This window comes from Calonectris borealis, chromosome 5 (genome assembly GCF_964195595.1).
Source record: "Calonectris borealis chromosome 5, bCalBor7.hap1.2, whole genome shotgun sequence".
In the NCBI taxonomy this organism is placed as follows: domain Eukaryota; kingdom Metazoa; phylum Chordata; class Aves; order Procellariiformes; family Procellariidae; genus Calonectris; species Calonectris borealis.
The window spans coordinates 42,732,315-42,759,729 of NC_134316.1; the positions used below are offsets into that span (position 1 = coordinate 42,732,315).

At 40.8% G+C, this 27,415-nt stretch overlaps 1 protein-coding gene across 1 annotated transcript in view; it reads left to right on the forward strand.

Annotated features, from left to right (window-relative positions):
• Positions 1–27,415, forward strand: part of SPTBN5 (spectrin beta, non-erythrocytic 5) — a 104,863-nt gene that overhangs the window by 50,782 nt on the left and 26,666 nt on the right. Inside the window, exons 34-44 of the mRNA XM_075152090.1 lie at positions 9,453–9,557; positions 10,547–10,732; positions 15,015–15,170; positions 15,803–15,994; positions 16,638–16,733; positions 19,413–19,531; positions 20,156–20,270; positions 21,255–21,368; positions 22,923–23,044; positions 23,678–23,840; positions 25,730–25,918. Of these exons, the coding sequence (XP_075008191.1) occupies positions 9,453–9,557; positions 10,547–10,732; positions 15,015–15,170; positions 15,803–15,994; positions 16,638–16,733; positions 19,413–19,531; positions 20,156–20,270; positions 21,255–21,368; positions 22,923–23,044; positions 23,678–23,840; positions 25,730–25,918 (1,557 nt within the window). The remainder of the gene's footprint in view (positions 1–9,452; positions 9,558–10,546; positions 10,733–15,014; positions 15,171–15,802; positions 15,995–16,637; positions 16,734–19,412; positions 19,532–20,155; positions 20,271–21,254; positions 21,369–22,922; positions 23,045–23,677; positions 23,841–25,729; positions 25,919–27,415) is intronic.

Sequence of the window (27,415 nt, forward strand, 5' to 3'; positions counted from 1 at the left end):
ACAGGGCAGTCCCACTGCCTCTCTCTCCATTGCACCACTCCTCTGTCTCTCTCCGTTGCCTCTCTTATATCTTCCTTCCGGCAACGATCACATGTCTGCTCATAACTCCCTTCACCTGTTTTGGCTCTTGAATCAGCTGGTGCTCATTAGGCCACCTCTTCTGCTTTATTCAATTCTTCTTTGGCTTCCACACCTCAGGGTGACTGCAAGCAGCATCCCTAGCTGAGAGCTTTTTCATTTTGATGTTTACAGTTTCCTTACAGAAGGGACAACTAAGCCAGGTGTTCAGGTCTTTTCCCAGGCGTATGTACGCGTCTACTAGTTCTCAGCGCACAGGCCAAAGTCCTATCTGATCTTGGCCAAAACTCCCGATTCCACAATTCTTCTCCACATCTACTGGATTTTAGTCCTTGCTTAATATGCAGTGCATCAGCTTGGCCCTGAATTGAAATGGCAACATTGTTCTGATTCCTCTACAGCTGGAATTCCTGTATTCCCAGAGTATCCCTCATTGCTTTTGTTCTCTCATCTCAAAGTGTGATCATTCTTCAAAAGGGTTATTCCTGTGCTGCAGGACTCCCATCTAAATGAGGGAGAAATAGCAAGCACAAAGCTGTCTTTTGCAGCTGCCACCATCTGCCTTACGGATCAATATATACAATTTGACAGTGAACTGAGTTTCTTCAGTCACTATTTGTATTTTACTTCTCTGCATTTGAAGAACAATTGGAAGAGGAATCTGTTCCTTTTGGATGGACCTCTATTACTACTATATGGAGTTAAAATGCGGCTGCATAGTGACGCAGACTCTGCTCCCTAGGGAGACAGGCAGGAGGGTAGGAAAGCAGTCCTTTAAACACATTTTCAAAAAGTGTTCAGCCAAGACATCAACTGAAGACTCCCAGACCGCTTTCCCAATGGGAATACTGTCATTTGCTGCTTTCAGAAAGGACAAAAGCAAACACACATTCAAAAAAATATTCCTATAAGGCAAATAAATATAAGCAATCTCTCCACTCCTTGTGTTTCTTCTGACTTTTGTGTTTGAGGCAAATCTCAGTCACGTGCTTTTCACTTTGCACATCTGCAAAATATGTATGTAAGAAAGCAGCTTCCCTCATCCCGTAATTTTTGGATCCTATTTTCCCAGTACTTCATATGCCTTAGACCAAGTCTCTCCCTCAGCAGCAAGGAACAGGGGAAGGAAGAAGGCAACAGAGGAGTGTTTTAAACTAAGAACTACTACCGAGAACTGCTCTCTCATTTGCTGTCTGTGCCAGTGTGACAGGTTTGACTTTATGCCAGCATCTTATATTACATCCAAGTTACTTAAACCTTCGAAGGATTTCTGCAGAATTTAGTCTAGGATTGTTCTATGCTAAAGAAAATAGAGCACATGTGGAGAAAATTAGGCCAACATCTATCATTTTAAATGTTTTTTTAATTATTAATTCCGTTGTGCCATTGCATGGAACTGTTGTAGGAAACTCTCTTAAGACCTGCGAACTGAGATCTTGCCGTTCGGAGTCCAGACAAGCAACAGCTGAAAAAGAGAAGGAAGAAAAAAAAATCGGTTTTGCTTTGAGAAGAAGCAGTGTTCAGTACGCTCTGCTCCATTCTAACCTTTTCACAGCAGCAGATGCATTGCTCAGGTTAGCTGCTTTCCTTTTTTTCACAGATGAAATAACAGCGAGTTCGCAGGCTGTCTCTGGCAGGCGTTTTTGGCTTCCTCGTACTCTGTCTGCAGTCTCACTGTCAGAACACTCAGGGAGCAGAGCCTCATGCTCCGTAATTTATCTTTCTGCCCATCCCACTCTCATATCACTTTGCAGATGTGACAGGCGGTGGTAGCAGTATTAGAAGAGCTGTGCATTTTTATTTTGAATGTGGATTTTTTTAGTTTATAAATTTTTTCCTGGAGAATGTTTATTCATCTCTCATTCCTTTGCTTCAGAGGAAGAATGGAAATTTCCAGTGCCAAAGGAAAAAGGATTAGGAGTTGGTTTTAAAAACAGGGGGAAAGGCAAGCTTCTGTGGCTTTGATTTTTGCATCGTTTAGGACTAAGCTTCAGAATGTCATGCAGGGACCATCGCTGCAAACTTTCATCTGCAACCTATGTCTCCACTGTGGAAGTGATGCTGTCTTCCAGCAGAATGACCCCACCTCCTCCTTTTGAATCTGCTGTGCGGGACAGGCCTTTTCAAAAGATGCCAGCATCAGCCTGGCGTCCTCCCGCTGGTCAATCAGTTGCAGAGCTTGTTCCTGGAAATGCCAGCTCACCACCAAGCAGTGCGTCTTCTGGAGCCTACTGTTCAAGGCTAGATGTCATCCTGGCACACACAGACCGGAGGAAAGGTTTTGGGAGCACTAGTCACTGTGTCAATCCTTCTGATGAGACATCCGGGTGTTCCAGTCCTCCCAGGGACTCTCGGGGCCATGGATATGGGCATTCTGGTACTCGGTCAACATCTGCATCTTACAAGCGATATTCAGAAAGAGAAAAAAGTGTTCATTGTATTTCTCCTGAAAAAAACGATCCCTTCAAGCTTGCTGTATCTTTGCCCTCTGATGTCATTTCCTGCAAAGCTCCACCAAGCTGGACATCACGCCTGGACGTTGATCTGTCTGCTATCCCAGCTGTTTCTACACTCCGCGGCAAAAATCTGCATGCATCCCTGGAACCCTGTGATTCTCTCCCACCCCAACAAGGCTGTAGCCAGTGCAATGTCCAAATGCCAGACCTCCATGCTTCAATGAAGCTTTACATTTCAACTTGCAGTTTGACGATAAAGCCTTTTCAAGCAGATTCCCGTGGAAGCAGTCATGCTCATTCAAGTCTGCTCATGCCACAATTAGAGAAGGTGCCTGAAACTCCAGCTGGTCTTCCAACAGGGTCCCAGAAACCAAAACAAGGCTTTCCTTCAGGTGGGTCTCCAGCCCTTCAAATCACAAGATTTCATGTGACTTCCTCTAAGTATACTGGCCTTCCCCAGGAGACTGTCTCCAGAGATATATGGCTGTCCCCAGCTGTGCTGACTGGAAGAGAAAATTCAGCTAGTGGAAATGAGGTCACAAGCAAGGATTTAAATCCAGAGCTAATTGTCTTTCAGAACCACCCTTCATCTAGGCCAGAGTTTAGGAAGACTCCATGTGATGGTCTAACACCTGCTCACCACAAGGTTTCCAAAATCACCCTGATACTTGCCACCCCTTGGACTGCTATGCCTATCCAGGTGGTAAGAGAATTTAGAAGAAGCCCAAGTCCAACAATCTTTATCAAAACACATGATTCAGACATAGCTGGTCCACCCTTTCATCCTGTGGAGATTGGGGCTGGCCTCTCTCTATCAGTGAATCCAGTTTGCTGCTCAGGATTGCTTTCTAGCCATTGGGCAAGATCTGGTTTGAGACCTTCTCAGGAAACATGCACTCTAAAAAGTGTATGCCCTGACAGCCTTTTGACAAACATACCAGCTCACACCATGTCTTCAGCTCACAGAGACACGGAGGGTGCATGGTGTCCATCTATCGCTGTCAACATTGCATCCTTTGGATCTGGGAGGAGAGTGGTGAAGATTTCCATTCCATTCTAGGAACATTTGCAAACAGAAGTTTTAAGTTGTCTTAATCAAGACGTGTGGATTTCTTTTTGTATGCTTCCTGCCATTTCCCACTCCCTAGAGATGACTTATGGGACAATCAGAAAGCTACTTATGTTCTGCTGTCACCGAGGCTGCAGCCACAGCTTGATCCATCCTAAATGAAGCTGAGCACTGTGATCTGATCAAGCAATTAATAAGTGTTTCATTTTAACTATTAGAGTACTATTATCAACATGACATGCTCAATGCTATGCATGTGATTGATTACAGATTTTGCATAATTGGGCCATCATGTTCAGCACTTTGAAGGTTCAAGACTTCAGGGCCAAGAACTGGTTTTCTTCTCTGCTAGTCAGTCTGGGACCTGGGACAAATCCTCAGTGTAGTTTTTCTGTTTCACTGGTTTTATTTTCTTACTTGTCAGATTATGCTATATTTCTAAATGGCTAATTCCTGGTTTTGTAACTCTTAAAATCAATACTTCTTTTCAAAACCCAAAATATTTAAGTGTGTAGGAAGGAATAACTTTTTTTTCCCCTTAGAAAAAGAGGGGTACCACCCTTTCCTGAGGGAAATGAAGGGAATTTAGTCGCCACATCATCTCAAATTTTGATATCCCAGCAAAGTTTCTAGCAGTGAAACTATGGGGACTTTAAAAGGAATTTAGTCTGCCTTCAGACAAATGTTTCATAAGTAAATATTTTAATGATGATGTTGTATGGGCATAGGATTCTGGTCTAACACCTACTACTTACAGGATAGGGGTTGAGCTTGTGAATTTTAAAGAAGGAGGGGATAGGTGGGAGGAAGGGATTGTAGCAGTTATGGGAAAACAAACACTGACTTCTCTCTGTGTTTTTCCCGCATACATTTCCAATATCAGATATTTATATTCTTATGCCGATGAGACAGCATGCAGTGGGAGGGGGGAAGGAAATTTTAAATACATATAGCATCAGAATTTTACATCTAGATTGTGAGGTCAGAGGCCAATAATACAGTGATGTCAGTATGGTAGAAAAGGTGTATGTATTTTTTTATAAACAACTTCAGTGTTTCAGTCCACTTATGGTTATAGTATGATACTTTGTTATAACTTCTTTGAAAGTTTTATATATATATATATATAACTGAAATGAAGCATAGTACAACATATTTGTGAACCGTATATAATCATGGTATTAAGCACATTTATTTACTTTGCTAAAACAAATTTAATTTTTTTTTGCATTAATTCTTTTTTGTATTTACTTTTATCAGAAGTAAGTCAAATCAAACCTTGTTGTTATCTATCTGGACAGAGAGTTTGGACTTGATTGCATGCTTTAAGTGAAGGCATTTAAAACTGAGAGTAATTCTGGGGTTTATTACATGCTTAGAGCTAAAAGATTTTCAGTCGAATTCCAGCAATCTCAGCAGCAAGCCCAGGGCAGGCAGTGGGGGGCAAAATCTGTGGAGCTTGTTATACTGTGAAGAGAAGAAGCAGGAGAAAGGAGTGGATTTGCACAAATGCTTAAAATAGTTTTTCTTCTGGAGAAATAAAAATGACACTTCTTGGAAGACAAATTTCTTTTGGGGCTGTGTCAGCTTTCAGTGTGTATAAATGTGAAGTTGTGGCATCCAGAGACCATAGTTATACTAATGACTAAAATGTTTCATTCAGTATTTCTCCAAAAGTTAGAGCTGGGCTGTGCTGTCACATAAGTGTGTTTAAATTACTATTTTATTTAAAGTGAACATTTTTTTTAAATTGGATTTTGCATTTAGTTCTGCATTAACTTGTATGTAAGAGGTCTTATGGCAGTGTGGCTAAATCTATGCAATGAGTTCAGAAATAGTGAAAAACTCCAGATAAGTAGGGTTAAAACCTCTGTTTCTGTGCTTTGCATTGTTAATAACTTGGCTATTTGTTACATGCTCCATTTCAAATCTCAAAAAAGGCCAAGTCCATTTTGTGGTTTTAAGCGTCTTTGCAAGTCTTCACTTAAAAACAAGTCCGTTATACAGCGAGTGGTCAAGTCTTTGGTGCTTTTTGTGGCTGAGCATTAAATTCTTGATGATGGGCCATGATCCATAACAGAAACAAACTTGAAAGAAAGTTTATACTTGCTGTGTGCCGTGGGAGACCCTGGTAGGTTACCTGAGGAGAGCTATGCAGTGTTTTGTATTTGAAATCAACACGTCTCATTCAAAGCAGGAGTTTGGGGACTTGTCTAAAAATATGCCAAAAAGTGATGTAATTGGCCACAGGCCAGCATTGTGATGTGGGAGGCAGTTTCCACTCTGCTTTCAGATTGGTATAACAAATGCTTAAATGAAAAAAAAGTTGCGGTTCTGATTCTAGCGATTGCTGTCATAAGATTTCTGTTTAAAAGGTGAATGGAAAGTTTTTACCTCACCAGCTCTCCAAGTAGCACTGTTAGTGCTACTGGGGCTGCTTTCTTCTAAGCGTATTGCCATCACCTCTCCTGTAACGTACACAGCCAGGTTTCTTTTGCACCAATTCTCTTTTTGTGCACCAGTTTTCTTTCTCAGTATTAAAACCTGGGTTCCCAAGAGCATTTGCATGGGCTTCTACTTGGAGGATCCCGTCCAAAGCTTTCAGAAGTCAGGAGGACCTTTTCCCACTGCTGTGACAGCTGAAGGGAAGGGCCTTTGAATGCTCAGTGTTATTTGTGTGTAGTGATTTTCAAGTGAGAGCAAGGCACTAAGCACTCCAGTGGCAGCTGCTTATGACTCACCATCCCACACCCCTGCTCTCAGATGTCTCTGTTCTCTTTTTCCAAAGAAAGTAACCATCTTTACCAGTAGATGTCCCTTGCCTTTTTCTTCCACCACAGATATATGAGCAGGAAAACTAATGGCTGACCATTTCTTCAGGTATTACAGTGTTTGCCATTTCACTGCTAACAGTTACTAAATAAAGGTCCTGGAGTGATATGTGGAAAATTATGGGAATTTTTTGTTTCCTCAGGTAAATCTTTTTTGACCAAAAATGGTAGATGAACCACAAATTATGACAGAGAAGCTACAATGCTTTTAAAGCAGCGTTTAAAACACCAAAATAGAGATGCAGCATGTGGCTGTATGCTTGTGTACCCCAAACAGGAGTGAGTTAGATTCAGCCGATAACTTTTTATGTCAGTGTTAGTAACAGCAGTGTAAATATGGATGGTAATCGTAAGTGGTTTAACAAAGCGTTACAGTAGACAGACCTGGAGCCCACACGTGTGGAGATCTGCCTCCACAAGAGCAAACCAAATCCAAAAACACTCAAAAAAAAAAACAACACTGTTGATTTTCATACACTTGATGAGTAGGATATATCAAAGGATTAAAGTTTGCATGACAGAATATCTGCCTTCTGGTGGAGGTTGTATTTAACATACAGAGGCATTACTGTATTTCTTTAGGCATCTTGGTGATTTATGGGCCGGACTTATTAAAAACTTAGGCGTGTTGTACAGTGGCCTTCCCCTCTTCTTGACAGTGATTACTGTGCTGGGATTTATTCACCTCTCTTCTGATACTTGGCATGGATTAGTATAGAACAGTTTGAACATCTGGCCTGGGCATGATATTCTTTTCTGTATTTTCCTGTATATGCAAAATATTCCTCTCCCAAAAAACGAACCAGAAAGTCAGGCCAAGTCTGGCTGCCGGTCCTCTTAGCCACAGCTGCCAAGGAGGGCTGAGTGGCGGCAACAGTAACGAGGTCCATCAACCAGCTGGAGATCAAGGTGACAAAGCGAGGTAATGACTGAAATCTGGGGTCTGTCCAGGAGGACCAGGGCAGGGCTCAGGCCTCCCCTCAATGCAGCTCCGGCAGGGCTGGGGCCAGGGCTGAGCCTCAGAGGGACCCCCAGGTGGGAGCAGGGGGGACGGTCAGGGCCACCAGAGCCTGTTGGTGCCCTCAGACCCTGACAAGTAGGTGTGGATTCCCCTGCACATAACACATGCCTGGGAAACCTCTCCTTCAGAAGATGCCCTGTGGGGTTCAACAGTCATCCAATACTTCTGTCCAGACAATGAACATCATTACTGGTTTTCTAAAGTAGCTGCCAAAGAATATCTTTTCTCTCCTATAAAAAACACCCTGTCAGACTGCTACAGAACTGTCATGTTTTGCAAAGCAAGAGAGATCTCTCTAGATGTTATTTTTCCTGTGCACGTCTATGGTTTTAAGGCACAGATTTACCTATGATGTTCTTTACCAGCCCTCTTCTAAAACTATTAGCAGTTGTGTTCTTTCACTGATTCTATACTTTTTCTCTCCTCTTAATTCTTTCACACTATATCACTGATCTCAAATTCTTCTACCATCTCTGCTACTTGACCCAGGTAGAATTACAGGTTGGAATTTCTCATCCTTACAATTCCATAAGCTCACAGAATGGATTACACAGTGCTATTCCCAACCAATAAATGCAGTCCCTTGTAGCAGCCTGAACTCCAAAAGTCCGTCCAGTCATATTCACTCCATTGTGAACTTTGTCATAATTTTTGATCATGTGCCATCAGAGCCTCTGATTGCAGTTTTTGTCCTGCTGTTGTCTTGTCATTGAATAAGGGAAGAAACTTATTGGGCAATTAAATCCACTGGAAAAGAATAAATTCCTACTGGCCTACAGAAAAACTTTTTTTTTTTCTTGATAATAGATAACTACATTGTTTATTCTTTTGCATTTGACAAAACTGAATGTAACAGAACGCATGGGAGAAGTAATCGGGCAGTCAGTTTTCTTAAAACTGCATTTGTTATTTTAGACTAAGGTCTTTCTGCATCAGAGACTGACAGGACAGACAGCAAATAAAATTAATGCAGGCAAGTTGGCAAGTTGGCCTGAAAAAAATAACAAATGTAATGCACTTGGTACAGGTGCAAGCTATGACATTTTTCAGGAATAATCAGCTGCATAAATACAGGATGGGGACAGGCTGGCCTGACAGCAGTTCTTCTGAAAAATTTCTTGAAGCTTATAGTAGATTGCAAGGTGAATCTGAGTTCATGGTATTGTGTAAAAGATAAGCACCATACACAGGCACATGTGGAAGATTACAGCTTGGAAAGCACACATAAGCTTTCTGCTGTCTTCACTACCTTCACTCTGTCAGCCTTATTGTTTATTGCCACTTATTGCATCAAGTATTAGGAATCCCGTTTCAAAATAAGTGGAAATGCAGAAAACCCAGAGGAGAGCAATAAGAATAATCAGAGTCAAGAAGACACAGCTTTTGTGGAATGATTGATCAGATCAGGGTGGTTTTAGCCTAGAGAAGATAGAAATCCCAGTATGCAAAAAGCCTACAAACATGTACAAGGCTGAAGCAAATGTAAAAGGAATTATCTCCTTTCTGTGATGAAAAGGGCAGTATGTAATGAGGTGAAGTGTTAGCAATGCATTTTCAGGTTAGATATTTGGAAAACCTTGCTAATGGTAAAGGTAACAAAGCACTGGAATAAATTGCCTCGGGAGGCTGCAAAGTCTCTGTTATTGGAAGTCTTCTAAGAAGGAATCATACAGACATCTGTCAGACATGACATAGTTGATCTTGCTTTGGATTACAAGGATGGCTTAGACCTCTGGAATTCACTGCCAGCCTTGTGACTTGATGATTGCGATAAGCAGTGATAGGTCACTTTCCTTAGCTGGACCTGTTAATGCTTCTCTTTCTTGCTCAAGACCATGGAGCTCTATTATTTAATATCCAATTTCAGTTGCCTTCTGTTCCTTTTTTTCCTTCTGAAGTGTACTCTCAACTGCAGAGTTAATACCTCTTCTCACATTTATGAATCGGGTTTATGTGATAATTAATCCACTGAGAAAAATATTAAACTTTTTTTATAGATTTATTTGAAAAGCAGTGATCTCGGAAGCTCTGTGGATGAAGTAGAGCAACTGATAAGGAAACATGAGGCTTTTGAGAAGCTTCTGGCATCACAGGATGAGAAGGTACAAAAATCGACAAATATTCTACCAACTCACAAGTTAGAATGGTTTTGGGTTTGGTTTTTTTTTTTTTGTAATATGGCAACACATTAAATTGCTGACAGGTGTGATATGCCTGATATGCTTGAACCAAAGAGAAAATGGGGAAGCTTAGTGAAATAAGAGGCAGAGCAGTGCAGAACAAGTGTTAAACACTCCATGCCCAAGTCCTGCCTGTATGTCTTGCAGTAGACAGGAAAACCACTTAAGTTGAATAGTGGGACTTACCGGAAGAAATATTTAAAGCAGGACATATTGTGTGTTATGGATATCAGAAGTTTCTGCTTTTTTCATAAAAAAAACCCAGTGGCTTTTAAAGCAAGTAAAATACAGTAGGTCAAAGGGGAAGACTCATCTAATTATTTAAATATACATTTGGTATACAATGTCTGTACCAAATTGGCTAGCCTCTTTGCACCTTTGGAATAGATGCTGAATTGTTCACCCGCATGTAAAAGAATCTGCCTGGCTGGTGGCCGCTGCTGTAATTCACCCAGGCTAGGGCTAAACTCAAACCTGGGGCTGTGCCTGCGTTCCCCAGAAGGAATGAGCTCCCAGAACCCGTGCCAGCTCCCTGCCAGACTGATTGCTTATGTTGAGATCTACCTTCCAACACCTACTTTCCACAAAGCAATAAAACCTGAGCACTCATGGGTGTCAGGCGTGCTCCATGATTCCTTGCACTGGATGATCAGTGGCACAGGGACTCCTAGAGCTACAGCTTTAATTCATTTAAGTAGCCAGGGTGCACTACAGAGACCAATGACAAGGATGTCATAGATGTAGCGTAGTACAGGGTGAGGGTGGGGGGAAGGCTGGTTAACTTGTCCTTGCTATTCTTGGTTCATTCCAGAAAAAAAGAGAATCTTTTAGGTATGGAAAGGAGCCTGGGTTTTGTTTCTTTCACACCACTTGGAAGCATAAAAGTGATTTCAGATTTGTTGCCTCCTCAGATGATGTCTCTTCAAGAACAGGCAAGCAGGCTAGAAAAGGTTGGTGGACTGGAAGGGCTAAAGATCCAGCACAAACTGAATGCCATTTGTGAAAGGAAGCAGCAGATCAAGGATCTATCCCAGAGTAGGAGAGAAAAGCTGCAGACCGCCCTTCTTCTGGCACTTTTCTACCAGAACTTAGAAGAGGTAAGAGGGTTTTAGACTGGGATGGGGATGGAAGGCGGAGGAGCTGCCTACCTCTGTTGGATGAAGTGCTCTCCCTTGCCAGAGACTAGGTGGATTGATAATCCACTCTGGTATGGCAACTCCTGTTCTGCCACACTCACACGAAGGGGTAGGTGCTCCAATGCCATTGCTGTTACTATACCGTCGTGGCATTTTGTCCATTACAGCTGCTTTACACATCAGGAGCTCTGCTAAAATAAAACCAATAAAAGGAAAACTGCTAGCTACTACCTTATGTTTCCTTTGGTGGGAAAAAAAAGATATTTCAAATCAGGGTTAATACAAAGCGGAAAGCATTATGGCAAGGACGCCAAGCTTTACTAGTGAGTGTTCACTGAAGGCCTTCAAAACAGTGCTGTAACTTAGCATAGCTCTTCAGCTGCTGTAGACTGTCTCTGCAGAATATGTTCGTCTCTGTCTTCTGTCTGGCCTTAGTCCTGTAACTGCGTGGCTCTGCTCCTGGCACTACTGTTGGAAAGACATACTAGGTCAGTCTTTCAAAGGGCAGCACAATGTGTGTGACTGAAAAATGTGCTAGCATCCGGTGTGCTGGCATAACAACAGCACTCAGGCCCAGAGGGACATTTGCAAACACTCTTGCTGGTCTGGTATGCACCCCTTCTGCTGCTGCATGCCATGGAACATCCTTCACGGTTTAAAGAAAAACTGCAGGTTTTTCTGCTTGTCACCTCCCAGCCCATGAAAAAGATGCATGTCCTGACACAGGTCAAATTATGATTGTCACCAAAAGCAAATGAATGCCTGTAACACAGCTGCTGCTGACAACCAAATTTATTTTTTAAAAAAAAAAGAGTAATCTAAGCAATAAATGGCTGCTAAAATTCCATTTACAGCACAAAATATATTTGGAACTCCTTCCCTCCTGCCCCCAAAATAATCAAACAGTTAAATACCCTCTTCTTTGGCTACACTAAAGAGCGAGAGCTGCGTGCTGGGTTTTTTTAAAATAATCTTTATCAGGAATTATTTACACAGCCAAATATTATCTCATATTATTTGGCTATACTTTTCCTATCACATGAACCAGTCCACCAGTAATGGCCAGTCCACCTTGTGGACTAGCAGAGAGGAGTGGATGGGCGGTGCATTGCACAGTGCTAACGTTTTCAAAAGAGCGATGTACCTCTGATGGAAAGGACACAGAACTGCCAACGTCCTCTTTGGCAGAGAAGCTGTCAATGCCCTCCTAGAGATACAATCAACCCACTAGGTAGGAACACTTCTGCATTTCTTCCCATCTCTCTGTAATTGTCAAATCAGTGCTTGCGCTGGGGTGCCTCTTCGTTCTTGAACCACACACTTACAGCAGAGGATCTGGCCCTGTATAGTAAGGAACATTTCCCTTTTCTCATCCACTTTCTCCACATAAATTCAGCCAAGAGTTCTACAGGGAGTTTTTGCTCTCAAACTACCTGCTCATTTACCTCACCAATCTAAATTCATTACCTACTGCTGTAGAATGTGAAGGCCACTAAGGCATTAAAAAAAAAATCTTACAGGAATATCTCTCTTTCCCTTTGTTGGGTAGAATGGAATGTTTAATTTGATTTTAATGATGTTCTGGGTGTGTACGAGTTCATATATGAGAATAGTCCCTAAAGGGATGTTACATTGCAGAGATGAGTTTTGAATTTAGCTGTGAAATCAATGAGGTCATTGCTTATTCTTACTTATTAGGAGAACAAGTCCCATAGCTCAGGCCCCACTCCCCTGAAAACTCTCCCTCCTGCAATCATCTTAAGTCATTTCTATTGATCAAACAGAATTTTTTGTGTCAGCAGAAAATAGTGATCGCTGTCATCGTTAAAAGTCTCCTAGTTACTCTCTAGAAGCAATTGCACAGAGAGCTACACACATCAGTACAAAGACAACACAATCTGTGATTACTGATGAGAGGATGGAGAGCTCCACATCATATGGTCTGCTTAGAAGGCTAGATGCTGCAGTTTGTACCCTTTTCAGGACATAGGACTTTGTTTTTTCTGCACAAAACCCACAACGCCTAACTCAGGAGATCTGATGCAGCTCACAAAATAGGATACATTCTCCTACTGTAGAAATAGGGTGCTTTTCTAGTCCCAAAGAAGTGAGACAGACTTACAGACGATCCTATTGTCACAAAGTCTGTACATCAGTGTTACCATGGAAGGCAAATAAGCAGGTTGCTACTTAGAAATAGAAATACACATATAAATATGTGTATTTATTTAAGTTATTGCAGAGGAAAGATCATAAAGTTGAAAGTTCTGACTTCTAAAGCTGGCTCTGAGTTTTAATGCTGACTCTGAAACTTGCTCATCGTATCAGTATTACTTAAAAGTTCCTTTCCCTTTCACCCTCTGCACAAGAGAAAAAAAAACACTTTCTTCTTTATCTCAGAGAAGTGAGAGCATTAATTGTTATCTCTAAATGTCTAGAACAGCACATCCCTTTACAGGCTTTAAATATTTCTGTTATTAAAAATCAGTGTAATTTACAAAAAGTTCGTGCTCTTGAGGTTATAGTAACTGATATTTTCAAAATGTAGGTTTCTAAATTGATAGTGGCCACATTTTTTATGAGTCCCATAGAAATAAGACTAGTCCCACGTGCCTATACTGAGCATAACACTAGTCTCGCTGTTGTCTTCAATAAAGTGAAAATGCCTGTCCAGACAACCATAGGCAACCAACCTGTCTTTCCATAGAAAGATCTTGGGACAACAGATCAGCCTTGCTTCACATCTGAATGTGGATATGGGGCCAGAAGGATCTCTCACTCTCTAGAGCCATCCTAAGCAAGCCTTAAAATAAACCAAGCCACTAAGAGTACAGATGTGATTTTTTTAAATGTCTTCGTTCGATCTGTCATTAAGCCATTGCTTATTATTAAAAAGTAGGAGAGAAATCGCCCTTTACGTGGCTATATACAGGGGATTCATTTGTTTCTCATCCTAACGGTATGGATGAGCCTCTCTCATACAAATGAGAAGTCAGTTAAGTGACGTTAAAGCGTTGATGTGTGGCTGGGTAATGGGAGAAGGCCCTAGCTTGTGAGGAGGGTGTCAGAAATGAAAAAAGCAGATGACAGTCTGCTGTCCTGGGCAACCTTGACATAAGGCTCCTGTTTGAGTCTCTAACTGTGCTTTGGAGGGGAACAGTGTCTGGAGAGCGTGCTGCTAGTGAAAGCTATTTCTGTTATTGTTTATAGAATTTCGGCAGCTGAAACAACACTTCAAATCATTAATTAACTGAGAAAATCCTCCAGTTGTCAAGTCTTGCGTACACGTAGCACAGTTCCGCAAGGACAGCCAAGATGCTTTGAAACTGATAAAGCTGGCTTCAATTTGCTGTTCTTGTGTTGTCAAAACATTAGGTTACTTCAGTGGTCTGAAGACAACAGGATCAGTTACAACGTATGTCAAGTGTTCAGTTCTCAGTGTTCTAATGGATCAAAAATATTTCCTTCAGTGCTAAGGGCTAACGTTTAGCAGACTTCAAAGAAAATTGTGGAAAACTCTCTATCCTATTGTCCATTTTATTCTGCATACATTTAAATCTCCTAAAAAAGAATTTGCTAAGAGAAACACATAATCCTTGCTTTTTCTTCATGGTTCACCTACTTGTCTGAATCTGATGTTCCTGACTAGACCATTTTGAATTTTATGACGTCTAAAAGCAAATAGAGTTGTATTTGCTTTCAAATAATCTGACTTGGTCCCATCAGTAAGGCTTTATTTGCTTTGCATTTTCCATTTAGGTCTCACAACATTGCTGAGATCAGGAAATGTTAGTGCTGTTTTATAGGTGAGACACAGAATTCTTAAGAATTCTTACAGGTAGGTCAATGACAGAGACAGGAGATGAAACTCAGAGCCCTAAATGCAAGGCTCAGCTGACATAATCTCATTTTAAATATGTCTACCATGTCAAGGCTGCATATTTGCTCAAGGATTCTCTATATCTTATCTAGAAGATTGTATAATCTGTTTATGGCTTGTGATAAAATTTGGGGTGTTCAAGGAATGTTTCATTATTCTTGTGGTCACATAAAAAATTATTTTCATTCCTACCTGCTTTTATTTCCTAGCAAGTAGAATAGTTCAGAGAGCCACCTCGGCTGTCAGCTCCCAGCTCAATCTGCCTAGTCCAGGCACAGGCAGTTGCACAGAACAGTGACTTGTCTTGGGAGGAGGCCCCAGGACGGCATATCACGCTAACTCTGATGCCTCACACTGCTGCAGGCAGAAGACTGGATCAGTGAGCGCATGCAGAAGCTGGAGGATCCTTCCATACAAGACCCCAGCAATCTGCAGGACAAAATGAAGCTGCTGCAGAAACATCAGGTCTTTGAGGCAGAGATTCTAGCAAATGAAGAAATCATCACAGCTGTTAATAAGGTAACTCTCTCACTCTGCAAGTGTTTTTACAGATTATTGCTGGTTATCCAAAGAAGAACAGATAGATGGAATGAAAAGAAAGGGTAGCTTGTTCACCACTTCTATATCAATTATCCTACTTGTATGACAAGAACCCGGTTGCTATGCCATGGAAATGTGATGCTGTTAATTTACAACAGAGAGATTTGTTAATTGCTCTACCCAGGGAACTTCCATCTTTCCTTATTGTCCAAATAGGAAGATATCACTGACTTCTTCCTTGCCTGGGGTGATTACTCCTACAAAAGGTAAATAGGATTTCATGCCCAATTTGTGAACATTCTTGTTGAAACTGGGTGAATCACATAGCTGAAGAGCGCAGTCATCTGTAATACCTCTCTTGGTGCTCCCACTCCATGAATGTCATTCTTGGCAGGGAAATATTCAAATCCTAGTATTATTGATTCCCTCCAGATGTAAAAGCTTTCCAGCTGAGCAGTATCATTTGGGCAATAAGAATTTATATTGGTAATTTATCGTGCAGTCTAGGTTAGGAAAGTAACAGAGTTCTTCTAGAGAGGTCACGTAACATGGTAATCACATTAAAAATTAGTGGCAACCTTCATTTCTAATTTCTCCTTGTAAATGTGAAGAAAGGAGAAGCCCTGGTATCAAAAGGCCACCCAAAATCAGGAGAGATCCGTCGCCGAGTCCGCATGCTTCAGGAGCGTTGGGAGAAATTGAAGAGAGCTGTTGCTGCCCGTGGAAAAATGCTGGAGGACAGCCGGGACTTCCTGGAATTTCTCCAGAAGGTGGACCAGGTGGAAGCCTGGATCAGGGAGAAGGTAAATGGATTCTAGTATTTAACCCAAGCAGCACACTAGAAACTTGCTATTTAGCAGTGGACTTCTGATAAATGTGTCATCTTCCAGAAAATTTTCTTAGTGGCTTTTGCCTGGAAGAATCATGACATGTTCTACAAACAATATGGAAGGAATGACTCAACAAATTCTAAAAAATTTCTGGAGTGTTTCCATGCCAGAGTCAGTTGGACAGTATTAGTACATGTTCTCATGTAAACTGTGAACACAAAGAGATTGTGATTATTGGTGGTAATCTCGTGTGTCTCTATGAAGATAGAGAAATGAAAGCAGGCTAGAATGGAAGAGACTTGAAGCATTTGGTAACTGGTACTTACTCTCATTGTGTATCAAATCTGACAGTTTCTCTTTGTAAGAGTGAAGGAAGAATCACTTGATCCACTAAGTTTCCATGCAGAGATTGCTTCTGTAATCAGTAATAGATTGGAGAGGGAGCTGGGACTAAGTCTCATAGTTTAGATCTAAAGATCAGAAGAGACTACTTCAGAAACTGTAGGTCAGTGATTTACAGACACATCACAGAACTGATTGCATTAGCATAAGCATTGGGACGTGCTCTTCTTGCACTCAGCCTGAATGTTTGCCTGTCTGCTGGTTATTTCCCCAGGAAGTCATGATTAATGTAGGTGATGTGGGAAATGACTATGAACACTGCCTGCAGCTCATGAAAAAGCTGAATGAGTTCCGTGGAGCAACATCAGGGGTAAGAAGCGTTTTCCATGCACATTCCTTGTGTGGCTGGAAGCAGCAGTTACCTTTTCAGCCCAGAAATATATCCAGGTAGCAAATACGGTTCCTGTACCCTGAGGAGGTGAAAGATCAGGGTGGGTAGGAAGCATTACCACTTTATAAGCCATTAAAATAGATAGAATTTTCCTTCATTGTGCCTTCTGCTTTGATAATGTCTAAACCTAAAATTTTGGATTGCATTACATGATGGGAAAGCTGGCTATGTGAGCCTGAATTTGAGCAAATTTCCAGTTTGGTTCATACAGTCCACAAGTCACAGTGAGTTCCACCCAAAAATGGATTAAAAATGGTTGTTTCAGCCATGTTTGTTTGAATCTGAAAGTTGATATAGATCTTCCATGAACAAGCCCATAAAAAAAAATTGATCACTTTCTCCATTTCACTCCTTTATTTCTCCCTTCCCCTCCTCCTGAGGAACTGTCAAGTTTCTCATATTCCTTCATCCAAATAAAGCACATGTATTTGGGGGACTTTGTTCATACAGCACATGTGGTAGGTCATAAATCATAACATTAATAATCAGAAATTTAGTAAAAGAGAGCAATGGTTTGCACTTTGGATAGCAGCCATGTGACAAGACAGCTGCACAGTTCACCTTTCTGTGCTGAGATCTCTGACCCTCTTTTGTGGTGCTCAATCATGCCAGGCTGCCTCTCTTGCCCCCAGTGAGATGTGTTAACCTGGGCACCAAACCTTGGGAATGCTGGGGAACAGGCCCTGCCACAACAGGGTGTGCTTCACCCTGTGGTGTGCTTCAGCTCCCACCGTGAGAGCTGTGAGGCCGTACATCGAGGGGGTGCATTTGCAGGAGCCTCTTGTTCTGTCTCTGTGTGAACTGCTACAGATGTGGACTAACAGGTCTGAGTGTCACTGGAAAGATCACTGTGCTGATTTGCTAGTCTGGAAGCTGTGAGGAAGGTCTGGAAAGAGAGGTATTGGGACTTTGTGAGAGAGACTTACTCTAAGGTTCTCTCCTAATATTCTTTATCCTTTGTCCTGTTATTTTGTTGCCAATTCCTGTTACGGCAGCTCCCATCTTCTATTTCTGTTGCCTGATAGCAGGAGACAATCCTCTTCTGTGCAAAGTAACAGTATAGATATGCCTGACACCCGGGAGAAAACCCTGAGCTCCCCTTCCCGGGGGCTGGCAGAATTTCCTGTGACAGTGCATTGGTACTGGCTTTGGGTAGAGAGCCAAAATACTCAAGCTTCAGCACCAGGGAATTAGTGAGGTGAAGAGAGCTTCATTGGCCCTTCAGTCCTCACCAGCTGAACTGAGCTAAGGGATGGAGCAAGGGCTCTGCTACAGGTTGTACCAGCCAAAAGGAGGATGGTGAAAGAGACAGAAACAAGCCAGTGTCCCAGTCAGCATAGGGTAGATTTTATGTGCCACAGGAAACTCTTGGCCTTAGATACTATCAGCTTGTAGCCACTGCTCCTGTACCACTCTGAACACGACTCCTACAGAAAAAGGCTGGGACAGTGATACCCTCGTAGCTGATGCTTAGTTATACAGTACTTCACAGGGTGATACAAACAGAAGCAGGCTGGTCCTGGCACAGTGTGCGCATCCGTCCAGTCTAGGTTTCCCCACTAGACGAAACAAAGATCAGGGTAGGGAGCAATCATCCTGCATTGATGGCTGCCAGATTTTCTATTCATATTCTGTCACATTGTGCTGCTATTATTTCCCAGGAGAGGAGTTTCTGAAGAATATCTGGCTGTCTGCTGGTTTCTCTTGTTTACTTTATGGCTGCGTATAATAGTAAAGCACATATGGAAGCACGCACATTGGTATGGATGTAGCATAAATAAAATACAAATGGAGTCAGTACTTCTATTAACAGTGTGCTGGCATCTTGCAGCTGTGCTTCTACTACACCAGTGATTAATGTGTTCCCACTAAGCTTGTGATTTACTGGTCTTAGAAAAATAGAGAATGTTTTTAAAACTTGGAGCAGTGTTCAGTGTTGGCCACCTGTCATGCTCCAAAAGAACAATTATTCTACTATAGTCCAGATTATATGTGCAATGTGCAAATATTATCCTTTCTATGGTATGTACAAAGGAAGCAAGTTGCCTTGAAGACTTAGCATACCTTTTAAAATGCAGTGATGTTGCTTTAGAAGAAATGGCATGGGTTGTCTGGGTTTCTCCAGGCTGTATGGATTTTAAGCCTGTTGTCCCCAGTACAGAAGGCATATCTGGACAGAAATCTATCTCGAAAAAACAGTGAGTAGGCCTACGAGCCACAAGTTGCTACCTGTTTGACAGAGGAACAATCTGCCACCCATCAGCTGTTCCACAGCAGCCGCCTATGTAACCAGCAACTGCACCTATGTTTCTTCAACAAACGAGCCCTCTGGCTTAGAAATGAAGCTCTGAGGGTCCTCCTCTAGACCTAGATCATTGTTGTATCTATAGTCATTAATGTCCTCTCTTGCCCCTACCACCTTCTCATCAGGGACTGGTAACACCAGCAGTTGTAGTAGAGCAAACCCCATCTGTCTGAAATGTTTGGTAGTGAGGTAAAGCTCTTGCTTGTTGCTGTTATTGTTGTTTTTCATGTCTCAGTGAAAAACTCAGTCACAAGCATTTCGAAGGAACCTTTGTTCCTTTTCTCACTTTACAGGAGACGACAGTGGATGATGCTCACATCAGGGCTATCAATGCCCTGGCCATGAAACTGGAGAGACAGAACAGGGAAGAAACAAAGACAATATATGAGCGGCGGAAGCAGCTCAATGAGAAGTGAGTATGCTTTTAAAGCTTCTGTGTAAAGCAAAAACAAGAAGGGAAGAATTAGGTGTCTTGGGCTGGGATAAATGGAGGAATTGTGACATATATTTTCTTCTTTAACGTCATGGCTATGAAACATCAGGCACTGGAATTGCCTTTCAATACTCTCAGAGCAGTAATCCAGCAGGGCCAAAGTCATGTTTCTAGCCTTGGAGGCAAATATGCTGTTTCACAGCACTTTACACACTAGATCCATGAAGCTAAGGCACTTCCATCCGTTCACATAGTTGTCCTGGTGAAGTGCATATTGCTTTTCTACTTCACAGTCCACTAGCTAAGAATCAAAGTCATGAAGATAGGGACTGGGAGGTTATTGAGAGTTTAAGGAAACTAGATCAGTACTTTTTAGCTTTTAAGCCCCATGCCATCCTGAAAATTTGGAATAAATATAACCAGATTGTCTTGTCCGGATAATGCTTTATCTCTGTGATGTGACCCTATTGTGGGGAAGTGGGGATCAATACAGAAGGTAGTTCAGAAATCCTGTATTTTTACTTAGATCTGAGCATCATGAAACTCAGTTGTGGAAATCCTCACCTCTGAAATGCACCTCTAAAATATTTTTTTCAATAAAAGGTGGAACAGTTTCCATGGTAACCTGAATGCATACAGGAAGAAGTTAGAGGGAGCCCTAGAGGTTCATGCCTTAATCAGAGAAATTGATGACATCACAGAGAGAATTACCGAGAAGGTGAGTTCTCAGATTTTGATTAATTGAAATGAGAAAATGTGCTATTTTGCTAACAGAGATAAACCCAGGCATGCCAGTTGCTAGAGAGAGAGAGTATCCAGCAGTGACTTTTGATAGCTGTCTGTGTATCAAGTTTGCATCTCCTTCAGACAGTGCTGAGCCAAGTCAGTTCTGAGTACCAAAAGCCATAGAGCTTTTTCTGAATTATCTACTCAGCTTGAATACAGCAACTTCTAGTGTTCCAGATTCAAAGCTAGTTCATTCAACACTAGCTTGCATATCTCTGCCTGCTATGTAATGCAGACATATTAAATATGCAACTTTGAAAAGTTGTATAAAAATCTTATTCATTCAGAAAATGGAGGTAGAAATGCCTATCGTGGATTATAATTTTGAGATTAATAGAAGAAAAAGGGTATATAAAAACCAATTATTTTATCCACATAACTAATGATATTAATTTAACTGTAAGTCAGTAGGCAGATACATAGTGGTACTACTTAAGGTTACAAGGCTGTTGTTTTGAAATTTTTATTACAACTTCTGCAAATGTATTTCTTCATTGTCTGGGATTTCATTTCTGGTAGGATTCTGAGGGTCAATTTTTTTTTCCCATATTTTCATAAAACACACTTGAAAATTTCTGTGCCCCAATTTAATGGGAAATATTTGGCTGTTTTGGAATATGGAAGAAGAGGCTAAAAGAAAGATTGAGAAATACAGGGAAGCATTCCTATCTTTGTTTTATATGTGAATGGCCAGAGGCACCTTAAGTAAGATTGCAACTGTTCAGAGAGTTGTGAATTCTTGTTCCATCTCTGTAAGGAGTGCAGACAAGGTGCCGGGTTGATATTTTAAAAGACAGTAAGAACATTCAGATGGCAATATGAAGAAGGGAAGGAGGACACTATTTGAAAGAATTAAGATATGATCCTTTTGCTTTTTGTCATCTTCACCATTTGCACATCCTACTGCCCCCTCCAGAGTGTACTGATACAAGCACTGGATTATGGGAAAGATGTGGAAAGTGTGGAAAACCTGATTCGAAGGCATGAAGAGATGGAAAGAGAAATCCATGTAATTAAGTCCAAAATGGAGGTAAGAAGTGGGGAAGTATAGAGGATACTGTAAAAAATGTTCATTTTTGCTTCTTGGAAACATGGTGCAGAGATCCGCGTGACTCTTCAGATTCATTAGTATGAATTGCACTGTAATGCAAATGCAGCACAGATTTCTTCTCAGTAAAATACTGTGCTGCTTAATCCTACTTTATTGTGTCAAATGTTATTCTTCCTGACGCACCAAAACTAAGAAGAGAAGTCCCTTTTTAACATGTTTGTTGATTCTCTGGCCCTCACCTACAAGCCAGTTCGGACTGTTCTATATATTTTGGAAAGTGTAGCTCTTTCCAACTCTCCATCTTTCCCCCAGTTTCTGTACTGACTTGAACCAAGATCATGACTCTAGTTCTGTTTAGAACTAAAATGCAAAACCCACAGTGTATGTAGTTTTCTGATATAGACACCAAATCAGAAATCTTAGGTTATAATTGCCTGCCTGATCAGCTCTGATTTCTGTAAAATGGCCAATTTGCATCGTTTAGGACTAATCTTGAGCATTAAATATGGGTCTTATATAACTGCATATTTTTAATAAAAAGAAATGTTTTCAGCTGAACCACAGTAATAGAAATCCTATGACGACCTCTCACAGTTTTCACTGTTGGCCAGAGTATTAAAACTTTTCATACCGAAAATATTTTTACAAACTTTCTCTAAACTTTTTCTTCACAACAGTAAGCAAATGGTGACAACATGTGTGATACCTTCACACATTGTGACTTTGTTAGCTAATTCTCATATGAAACGTGGGTGATTACTAGTCAGCATTCTACAGATAGCATTAGCAAGGCTGTATGAGGGAGTGCTGCATGGAAACAAAGATGAGCAAGGTTTGGGTTTGGGGGTTTTTTTTTGATGCTGCCATAAATACCATGTACAAAGTATAATATCTGTACTTTTCTTATGGATTTAAACCAGCCTGGCATATTCTTCTTTCTGCATAATTAAAATTCTTCAATTTTATCAATTTGATGAAGCTTTACAAGAAAGATACCAACTTTAAATTGGGTTGGTGAGTATTCATTACTGTTTATCAGGCTGTGTTAAGGAAAACAGCATCAACTAGAACTCTGCGCTGAAAGCAGTGGTTTGATGCTGCTGTTAGCTGAAATAGATACAAATGATTTTTGAGTCTTCTGCTGAAAGGCAAATCTGGTTGCTTCTGTGTACTGCCGTATTTTCATGGCTTTTGTTACCCATCTTAGTTAGATTAAGCTAATAGAGGTTACCATTAGCACTTCATTTTCCTGTACGTTTGTCCCTATTCTGCAAAACTGCTTTCTTAATTGTAAATTAACATTTGTGCATGTGAAGCAACACACACATCTCTTTCTTCACATGGATGATTGCTCACAACTGCATATGTATTTTTTGTGGATATAACAAGTCCGTTTGTATATTTTGTTATTGTAATTTAAGTACCTGCTTTTGAAAACTGGGATCTTAAAATGAACCACTTCTCCTGAAAGGCAAACTCAGGAAAAAATATAAGCATTTGGCATAAATTCACCCACTATAAATCTCTTCTCAGCCATTGGAATTGGAATCTTTCCGCCTTTCCACAAGGAATCCATCCATAAATGACAAACTGACTATGAAGCAACAGGAGATGAAAAACAACTGGCTACGACTCCAGGGACAGGCCAAACAAAGGTAAAGACTTCTAGTGGTCTGAATATCTCTCAGCAGGAACAAAGCTGCTCCCTGGGATCTCAAATATACTTGCCAGGGGCCTTTTAAAAGTTTTTGAGGATCCTTTACAAAGTTTATACTGGCAGCTAAGACACCTGCATTGGAACAAGTGACTTGGTACAAGAAAAATTCCACTGATGTGACTTCGGCAAAACTAATACAATGAGTTTGTGGCTTACCCCACTAAATAATGTTACTAAAATGCCTCCAGACTATCCGATTAAATCTATCATGAAGCCTTTGTGAAAGACTTATTTTTGGATGGTTCTAGAAGATTATATTTTTTCCTGAATCTTTCCAAAACAAGAAAGGCTTAGGCCTGAGCTGTAATCATTGCTGGAAGCAACAGCTATGAAGGCTTTTTCACCTTTCTTGTCCTAATGAACAGAAAATAAGCATGTTATTTCCAAGGCAGTGTGCATCTCCTGTGATTTTGGTTTAACACGAGGACTGTTAGGAGCTGTAAGGGAAAGCTAGGAGGCTTGAATTCACTTCATCTGGCTTCTCCTAGGATACTTTCCTCTGCAGATGGGGAGGGAGAGGCAACTAGATAATTCTGTGTTGGATAATGCTGAAATGCACATTGTGTGGCAGGAAGGAGAAGCTGGCAGCCTCGTATCAGTTGCAGAAGTTTAACTTGGAGATGAAGGAGATGCTTGATTGGACCCAAAACATCAGAGGCTTAATGGAAGCAGGGGGGCTTCCTAAAAGCGCAAATGAAGCGGAAAGCATGATGGAGGAGCACCAGGAGAGAAAGGCAAGTATCATCATTGCTTCCAATTGAACACACTGGGAATCTTTCCTATGGGAATTAATTGCTGCAGACACAGCAGAATTTTGCTGTATGCATCTGTCAATAACATGGTGAAAAGACTGTTTTCAATAACAGGCTAGGGACAGAAGTTACCGACGTATTGACAAGAACTCTATCCCATGGGCTGTTTGGCAGCTCGTACTCTGCAAAAAGTCTCAGAAAGCCCCATTAGCTCTCACCTGTACTGCTGTCCAACCCTGTAGGTAAAAAGTTGGTTCAGTATTAAAACATGCTCACTGCAGATCTCTTTATTCAGATTGCCAAAAAGCCAGTTAATTCTTTGAGTTAGATTTTTCCATGCAAACTCCATTTGCCTGAGAGGAAACTAAAAACACAGTTTGTCTCACACAGGGGAGTAAATTACCATTGGATGGTACTACACATTCAGTTCTGAAACGCTTCATATCCCAATACTAATTACCACACAATCTTTTGGCGGCTAATTTGGCTAGTATTTTGGGGGGATTTTCTAAAAGGAGTGATATTGTTAATTAACCTTAGAAAAAAGTTAATATTTTACTTTTTCCCAAATGTCATAGCTATCTTTCAGCTGTTGTGTTACCTTTTCTTTGCAGTTATGTTCCTTTTTCTAAAAATCATGTTCCCAGAGTCATGGCTAATATCCAATCCTTTGTAGGTCCCATTATTAGCACCAATAGTTTGTAGATTCTGATTTATTTTCTAGACTTGAATTTCGTATGAATTACCTGCAGTCCCATCCTTTTTCAGAGTCTTCCATTTTAACAATGCTCTCTCATGTCATGGACTTAATAATGTTTTTGCTAATAATTCTTTGTCACAATAGAAATACCCCAGACGACTGAGGTAGCATACTCCAAATTTAGATGGTAGCAAGATCTAAGTCTTTAATATCTGCTAGTAAAGGAACCCAAATAGCTCTAAGGAGATAGTCACACAGAAAAGGAGGAATCTAGGTAATATGTTCTTTTTATTGGGTTTACTAAACCAAAATTATAGACAAGACAAGAAAAATGGAGGGATTTTTTTCATTCAGGTTAGTGGCTCAAAGTCCTTAGGAGAGACTAGAGTTGAACACAAGGTGCTAATCTGAATAAAAAAAAATGGAATGGCTATCTTACAGCTGCATTATCTGTGACTGGGCAACACCACCCCCCAAAAAAGCCCTAAAAACAGCAATTCTAATTTCAGACATTTAATAGTACATGCCATAGTTTTTAAGGTGGTTTATGAGTTAATACATGGTATTATTACAGTGCATGGTTATTTTTATTTTCAAGCTGTTTACATTAGGAATTCCACATTCAATTTGCAGGGGTCATAGTTGCTTGTAATGCTTTCACCTTCAGGATTCAGTATATAGGCATAACACATTCCTCAGACTAGGTGAAAAAGTTAAATTCATTTCATTTTAACACCACAAAAAAAAGTAAAACTGTGTCTTTAATGTAATAATCTGATGCTGACTTGTTTGACAGGAGAGGAAAAAATCTAAGCACTGTTTGTCATAAGAACCACCTTTATGTAGGAAGACTGGGGGGGATATGGTATTATGGATGTTCAAAACTGTGTTTGTTTATATCTAAGCATTTTCTAATCTGTTTCTAATTTAATCCCAATTTTGGTTTGTAAGAAATCAGTTGTTCCTAAAGCAATAAAGTATTTTATTGTCCACGTTTATTTTCTCTTAGGCAATTCTATGCTCTTTCAGTAACATAGCTCAAAGATGAATGATTTTCCATACAAATATTAGTGTTGGAAAATTATAGCCCATATTCTTCCCCTTAAGGCTTGTATTCTGAATAACTGGCATTCCGTAAACTCTTGACATCAACCTTAGTAATATATTTTAGGAGGAGATTGAAGCACGAGTGGAAAGATTCAACTCTCTCAGTAACTATGGTCAAGAACTTGCCAATTCTGGTCACTACGCAACCCCTGAGATTCACCAGTCCCTGTCCAGACTACAGCAAGCCTGGTCTGAATTGATCCAAGCATGGCAGGAGCAACATATAAAATTGTTTCAGGCACAAGATTTACAGGTGAGTAAAAAGACATTCAACAGAAAATACACATGCCACTGACAACTTTCCTCGGTATAAACAGCAGATTTACAAGATGGTATAATGAAAGATATGCTAATAAAACCCAGTGTTTAATGTATATTTCACCGATTTCCAGAAGGCATGCTGAGGGCTAAGCACATTCAGTGGTGGCAGGACTTTTAGAAATTGTACCTTTACAAATCAAAGAAACATCTGTGGAATATGTGCTCATATGTTTTTCAAAGGCTATAAAACTTAGCAAAATTTGGTCAAACTCTCATGCAGCTAGCAAAAGGCACATGCTTAAAATGGAACATCACTAACCTCCCCCACAAAACATGGAGGCAGGCAAGTATTTTAAAAAAAAAAACATCTGAAGAAAAATTTAGCATGGACAGAAGATCATATTTTTCCCTGCTTTTTTCTAAGAACAGAACTGTTTTGGCTGCAGTTTTCCAGAAATACTTCCCTGTAACAGTCATCTCACAAAATTTCTGCTCAAATGGCTTGTTGGCAAAAGTTAGAAATAACTGAAACGGAGATTTTACAATGGGGAATGTCAAGTACCTTAAATAACAGCTGGTGCTACTAGTCCCATCTAAAAAGTTTCATATATATATATATAAAAGAACTTAAACCATATGGTAAGGGCTGTTTTCATGCTTCTTTTTGTATCACATTCTACTTATTTCAGGCCATGTTACCATCCTTCTTATTGGCCAGTTGCCTTACACAGCACTCTCTACACTATTAGCAAACAAGCTACGAGTACTTGTATTGTATCTGTCGTGGTTTAACCCCAGCCAGCAAAAATAAACGCCACGCAGCCGCTCGATCACACCCCCCCCTCCCCCCGGTGGGATGGGGGAGAGAATCGGGAGGGCACAAGTAGGAAAGCTCCCGGGTTGAGATAAAAACAGTTTAATAATTGAAATAAAACAAAGTAGAACAGTAATAATAACAATGAGAACGAGAACAATAACAGAATACACAAAACAGGCAATGCACAACACAACCGCTCGCCGACCGCCGACCGACCCCACACACACCTGGTTTTTATACTGAGCATGATGTCACATGGTATAGACTACCCCATTGGCCAGCTGGGTCCACCACCCCGGCTGTGCTCCCCCCTCCCGGTGCAAGCATCACCCAGCAACAGCCAAAGCATCAATGGGCCATCAACGCTCCTTTCACACCGAACCCAAAACACAGCACACGCCCCCCAAGCTACTGGGAAGAAAGTTAACCCTGTCCCAGCTGGAACCAGGACAGTATCCTATGTCTTAGACAAAAAGAAATAATCCTATTATAAAGGAGAAAGTTACAATAATTGTTACACATGTGGTTTTTGTAGCATCTAATACTTATTGCCATCCAGTGCTATGCCGTTAATTTTTGGAATAGCTTTGCAAGTTTGTTTTTTTCAGCATACTCTGCCCAAGTCAGGTTTGCCTCTGTTTTACACCATGTTTATGACTGCTTTTTTTCCCA